At 34.6% G+C, this 7,086-nt stretch overlaps 1 protein-coding gene across 1 annotated transcript in view; it reads right to left on the bottom strand.

Annotated features, from left to right (window-relative positions):
* Window positions 1-421: 421 nt before the first annotated feature.
* RNF138 (ring finger protein 138) overlaps window positions 422-7,086 on the bottom strand; it is a gene marked incomplete at its 5' end in the record, with an annotated part of 11,353 nt that continues 4,688 nt past the window's right edge. The window contains 3 exons of the mRNA XM_019541917.1: window positions 422-3,297; window positions 4,077-4,184; window positions 5,195-5,300. Of these exons, the coding sequence (XP_019397462.1) occupies window positions 3,229-3,297; window positions 4,077-4,184; window positions 5,195-5,300 (283 nt within the window). The remainder of the gene's footprint in view (window positions 3,298-4,076; window positions 4,185-5,194; window positions 5,301-7,086) is intronic.

Raw genomic sequence — 7,086 nt, 5'->3', positions numbered from 1 at the left:
AAATCATCCCCTTTAATATGTTGGTTACTCCTAATAACCAAATTTCCTTGCTTACTGGTGGCAGGACATCCATTCCCTCAGTATTTTTTAGCAGTTTCTTCTGAAACACAGCTGACAGCTCTCTTATGCAGAGATGAGAAACATATGCATTTCTGAACTGTGCAGACCTATCACCTTGGGCTTCTAGCCTCATTCTGAATGAAGATCATAAGGCCTCTGGCAGTATTTTTATTGTTAACAGCTTGGAACATAGTGCATAGGTCTGGTTATTAGCAAGGGGCATGTTAGATTTAGTCATTTAAAACTGCAGTAGCATGAGAACTGTGGCATGCATGAACTCAATTCAAAAACAAGTGGGGTGAAGTTGACTGGTTTTAGGACCCAGCTGTAGACCTAGATATTCATTATTGGAAAACAGATACAAACTGAAAATAAACCATTTTATTGGGGGGAAAAAAACAGAAGGTACAATTAACACATAATACACCATATTCAACAGGAGTACAATGGAATGTTAACAGGGAAAAGTTTCTCAACGACACACTTCCAGTAAAGTCTGCACATTTTATTTAAGAACAAATATAAACCACTACTATTATACAGCCCCCTTTTGCATGTGTCTGAGTTTCAGAGTGGGAGAGTCGCAACAGCAGCATCGTATATGACCAGATTATTTCCTTATCATTTATCAGTTATCCAAAAAATGTACTTAGAGTCTGTCTCATCATAGCAAAAATATAAGGCTTTCAAAGACAAACTTTGCCAATACAGAGTTTATCAACTACAAGCAAAGAGAAGTTGTCATCCTAGGCATTAAAAGTTTTGTTTGTATTTAAAACACACGAGGGGATGCAGTAATTTAAAATTATGGTTTCAAGATTAAATTCTTTGTAACATACTGAAAACTTATTACTTTTAAATTGCAGGAAGTCAAGTCTTACAATATTTAAAGAATTCTAAAATGTTATTTCAAAAACCTTGTTAAATGACAACTAATTATTGCTGTAACAGTACACAGACTTTTGTTTCCCAGAGTAAATATTTAAAATAGAAGCAATTTCAACTACAAATCTAAAGACGTGTTCAGGCAGCTGAAGTAACCAGTCAGTGTCAGTCAAATGCTGATTTCAGAACATTCTGTATTAGGTCTAGGCATTTAGTTCCATTTCCTGCAATATACTGAATCTAAAAATCTTGGAACTAAACTTCTAAATATCACTATTAAATTACAGAATAGGAAAAATTCGCATAGACTCAGTTTTTAAATAAATTATGAATATTAGCAGCAGACTACAATGCAGTTTGTTTCCCCCTCCCATTTTTAAGACAGTGTAACAGGCTTTAGGTAACTTGTGAAGTAGTCTATTTCCCTGCATTTTTGCAATTTAAACCTCCAGTAGTGATGTTTGCTACTCTCATACTACTGGCTACACTGTCTACAATTAAAGGATAAAACAATATCAAATGAATATAGCATTTGTGGTGTTAAGAGCTCTAATATACATAACACATGGACCTTCTGTACGGTCTGATATAGTTTTGGAATATGAAAAATATAAGAAGTCACATTCTGCAGATTTTTTGTTTAGAAATAGCATTGCTTATATGTTAGGAGAAGGTTTTCAAAGGCACAAATTGGAGTTAAACAACAGAATGCTATTGTAGTTTCAGTGCATAGTTATTACAATTATAGCTAGACCACTGAGAGCACTAGGAATATTACTGGATATGCTCTTTTCGGTGTACACAATACCCATGAACAGTAGCAGTGAAGGACGTTGTTGTGAAAAGAGAAGTCAAGAAAGCCCCAAATGAGCGTGCATTTGGAAACATCCTACTTTTCCAGTCCTAGAAAATCTCTAACTCTAAACCATTTCTTAAAGAGACATATAAAATAACACAATGTGTTTTATGGCATATAAAGAAGGCCTGAAAGTTTTATTTTTATCTTAAAACTACAGGAATATGAATTCTCATCTTTCTTTAATTTGTTGGAGACCTTGGGAGAGTAGAGAACTACAATGGACTCTAAAAACCCTTAGGATATGCAAGTAGTGACTCTTCTTAGCAGGATTTTTCCTTTTAATTGTTAATGGTTAAACCTGTAAATGTAAATAGATGATACACTTTTAAAAAGTCTGTTTGGAAAAAAAATACTGATATCTTTATACTGGCTATGTCTCAAAACTACCAGTTTAATTAGTAGTTCAGTCTTTCATTAAAAACAGGATAGATAAGTCCTGAATTTCTAATAAAAAATAAAAATATTTCTAAAGACAAAAACAATCTAGCCTTTTTCATATGCCAAAGACAGCATCTTTTGTGTACTGACATCTTTAATTGTTCAGAATGTACAAAGGCAAGTGACATAACAGCACTTCCTTATCTGTTGAGGGAATGGAAAATGCTCAGAGCCCACCACTCCAGGAAGCAAGACATCCTACCTTGGTTATGCTCCAGAGAAATAACAAAATAGAAGCAATATCCCCCAGGCTCTGGTATTATTCTTCCTTAATGGTACAAGTAGAACAAACCACCTCTGCATTGCTGCTGTATCAAACAAGCTGTTTCCCACTTCAGCCATTTTCATTTTTGTTTTTAGAGATAAAGAGTAAAGAAACCATTCAACTTCATCTTCAAAAAATGAATTCAATCGATATAATTTTGCAGATGATGCTAACAGCAGCAGCAAAATAGAGCATCTTTTCACTGTTTTTCAAATATTTACTTTTCAAAGTTGCCCACTAGTCAGTTATAAAATGTGGTATTCATAAAAAATAAGCCTGTAAGAGCAGTGAATAATTAAAGAAAAGTCAAAACATCAGAGTAGAGCCCCAGAAACACCCCAGTTTAAAAGGGAAAGATCCCAGTAAAATGACTTGGTGCCTTTATAATAGATGTATTATCAGTTACATTCTATTAAAAAAAATCCACAAGACTGAGATTGATTGTGCCTTGAGCATGAGAGGGTTGGATTAGCTGACCTCCTTTTGAAGTCTCTTCCATCCTAATTTTCTATGATTCTATGAAATGTAATCAAGTTTACTCTACTTTTATATTTAAGCAAAAGCCATTCTAAAAAAAATCTTTATTCTTGGAAAGAAATTAAACCTGAAAAAACTGGCTACTGAATTCCCTTTATTTATATTCATTTGAAATTACTGGAAGAGAATTCATATAGTTTTTTTCTTCCTCACACCACCTTTAAAATGCAGAGGGTCCTCCACTTCAGAAGTTGACATGACAAGATTCTTCGACTGCATTTTGGAACTGGGTTTCTTCGTCAAGCTGAAGATTCTAAACACAGTAAAAAAAAAAATTACACTCTGTTTCTTCCAACCTGTTTTTTTACTCTATCTTTATTGCTTGTTTCCTATGTATAGTACAGTGAATGGCACTTAGGTGAAGGTACTCTTGTTGAAATACAATTAACCAGCCTTGCTGAGTGTATGTCTTAACCAGACAGAAGAAGGAACCAGAGGACAAGAGAAAACAGCAGAGGAACAAAACTCTGCAGCCTTGTGAGTCTAATCCATCTCCTCACCCTAGCTCAGTCTGACTGTGGAATAATCAATTAGCAAGTGATCAATGTCATGTAATTCTTCTGATAGGGCTTTCAGTCAGACAACATGCAGCTCTTCAGACCACATTCCCATATTCTGATTGAGGTTAACGCATTTGTCAAAACAATAAACACCACAAAGTGAAGCATATGGGTGGGTTCTGTGATTGCTTCTGTTCAAAAAAGAAGTGTCTTAAGGAACTGTGTAAGGACAAAAACAGATGCGAGCTTAAGAATATAAGTATGAACTAGCTGAATCTGTTGCCAACAATCACTTGTCAATAGCATTTATTGTTCATACCAGAGACAAGTTTGAGAACGGGCAGAACTACATCTGAGTAGGTAGCTGTTTCCACATCAGCTAACCAAGTTTTCTGTGGACTCTAGCCACAAAAACAAACTTAGTCTGAGAATTGTTCTAATTTAGTAATTTTCATTCATCAGTAAATTTGGGGAGGGGCAAGGGGGGGGCAGGGCGCAGAATCTTCTTTGGACAAACAACAGAAGTGCTTACCATAAATTCTCCATAGTCAAACCGGTGCCATACATTTAGATGGTCAACAAAATTTCTAGTAACCTGGTTAGAAACTTCCCAAGGAAGAGACACACAAATAGGACAGACCTAAATGTGAAAAATAAATGCATAAGTACAATAAGCCATACAGTGATTCTTAATGTAAAATCTTATGTTGATACTTAGAAGTGAATTACTATAGATTTTTCCGTAAATCACTACATTATTTTGATTGTTACAGTATCTACAGTTTTCCAGAAATAACCAAGGTAAGTGTGTCAACTTACATTTACTATTGGCATTAAGTGGGCAAAAGATAATAAAAAGGTTTATTATGAAAACAAGAACCAACATAAGAAATTATTAACCATAATTTGAGATACAGAAATAAAAGAATAAACATACCCGTAAGTATCAGAATAACCCATTCTTACCCTGCAGCTTAAATTCAAGGATGCAGTTCCTAGCTAGCTTTAATAGATTTAAAGCAGCTTCTGCCTTTGACTACTCTACCACAACCTCCTGCACTTTCATCTGCTAGGTCAACTTCAACCTCTGCTAAGGGAGTACAGCCTTCCTTGTACTCTAGGCCACCTGACCTCAGACTGACACAGCTAATTATGTCTCTGCAACTTGAAGTTTAGTCACTTTATTAAAAAGGAGCTTAAAAGTAGTTGGTAACCACCATTAAACATAACTCTCCTTATCCAATTCTGTGGTTTAAATAACAATTTGCAGTTTATTATTAGATTTTCCTTTTTGCCTATGCTGGAGTTTGGAGCTGTCTTTCACAAGACTAAAATGGCTATACAAAAGTAAAATGAAAAATAGAGAACACTTTACTTATAATCTTTTAATTCTGGTAATTTTAGGTTTTATTTACTGTAACACTAAATTACAAGACAGAAATGGTATTTTTAAATTGACAGTGCATTTACAAGAAACAAGTTTAAGATAATGAACCAGAAAACAAAACATCATACTCAAAAGCAGAAACAGCTTACATTCAAATGAAACATACAACAAAAGAAAAACACAACTGCCTTACGACTCAAGAGAAGCAAGAAAAGGTATGATTGAGACAGAAACATTTTTTAATGAAAACATAGTCTACTTACTACAGGACATATCTGGTGAACATGTCTATTGTTACAATGATCCAGTAAGCGTTGCCTTGTAAAGTTGGTTTCCTGGCACAGGGGGCACTTAAATGTGGGATGACCACTGGAAATTAAAGTTAGATAGTGTTATATATAACATGCACTACTACCAAAGTTTAGCAGAGATGCCAAAGAAAGATAACATCTGTCAATGTGCCCCCTGGTGGTAATTAAAATGGAAGAAAAAACTGTTTCTTGATGCTACCATTGTATTGCTACACTGCTAAAGAACCTAAGTTTTCAAGCAAATTGCAGATGTGTGTCAACATAGTCCGTTAACAACCTGGAAAGCTCAGCCAGTTTTTTGGTGGTTGTTGAGATAACCAGAACATTGCTCTCATTCTTTGGCACCTTCCTGAAACATACATTGCATTCTGAAGCGTTTCTAAGATGTAGCACCATGAGAAGGAGATTCTGATGGCAAGACTGATGTAAAAGAAGCCAAGTTTATGCTTATTCTAAAGCATATTGAAAGGTTGGGGATTTTTTAAATGTCTTTTGGAAGTCTGAGTTGTCCTCTTCCCTACTAGATCTGTTTTTAGTATTTAAAAAGGGGCAATTTAATTAGATGAACTACAAGAAGCCTACCAAGCATCTCCCTGAAATGTCTGAAGATTAGTCACCTATAATCAGCTGTAGATGTATTTACATCTCCTACTGCTTAGTCTGACACTGCATATAAAATTACAAGTGTAATCATTTTTAGTTTTGAGGCCTGCATGTGTAAAGGCCTCTAACTATGAACAGAAAAATCCATTCATTCCCATGAATGCAATGGATCTTACAAGTAAAACATACAACTGTAACAACACATTTTTTTTAAGTATCACCACTGCTCAAAACTTTTTTGTATCATCATGCAATGTTTTTCACTTCATTAGCATGATGAGCTTACTGGAATACAGAATGAATTAGCAGGAAAATGATGTTATGTTACTTGCTTATCCATTCAGTAGCAAAATTACTGGTGGGGAAAAATAGCTTCAAGGGTACAATGTAAAAATAAAATGGACAGTTTTCCAAAAGGCACAGCTTGGGGTGATATAAATGCAATTAACTCATTCACAACTTGGAATGGCGGAAAGAAAGGCTGTTGGAGGTTGTGCATGCAACCAAGAATTTCCTAAATTGAGCTGCCAAGAAGAATGTCAAGATATAATTTTGAAATGTTTAGCCAAGCCACACTGGACTGCTCAACTATGATATATGTGCCCCAAGAATGTAGACATTTAAAACTGTAAATATGGCTGAAATAAACCCTGAAGTTTTTTATGTTTCTTGTAATATTGGACATGAAAATTCTTTAGTAACATTACTCATTTTATAAGACACTGCAAAGCAGTGCTAATATACTATTTCTGAAAACAATATTATAAAGAGAGTTTGAACCTTACTCATCACACTCCTTATTTTATCACAATTTGATTTTGAACGCAAGTTGTTACTTACAATTTGTCAAATTATTGAAAATATAAAAGGTGAAAAGGAACACAATAATTATATATAGTTTAATCATATTTGAAACTAAATATGAATTAAGAATGAATACAAGAGATGTAATGGTGAACAGATAAAGCAAGAAAAGTATTAGTGCTGTTTGCAACAGTAATTGGGTAAGTGACAGCTGATTTTATAGTTTATAAAACAATGAGGATTCCAGTCTTACACCTTTCACAGATCACACTAAAACCAGGTAATATCAGAAGGCAAAAAAACTGAACAACAATTGTGAGAGAGTGCTTATGCTAAGCAAGGCCTAGCATTAAAAACAATGCACTAAAACTCCCAGAATGCTTCAAGGAGGTTGAGAAGTCAGCAATTGACATTCTGGTAATCACTTTCTGACCCTT

This window comes from Crocodylus porosus, unplaced genomic scaffold (assembly GCF_001723895.1).
Source record: "Crocodylus porosus isolate Cpor-Errol unplaced genomic scaffold, CroPor_comp1, whole genome shotgun sequence".
NCBI classification, from domain to species: domain Eukaryota; kingdom Metazoa; phylum Chordata; order Crocodylia; family Crocodylidae; genus Crocodylus; species Crocodylus porosus.
The sequence above is the reverse complement of the archived record's forward strand: the minus strand, read 5'-3'. Positions and strand labels throughout refer to the sequence as shown.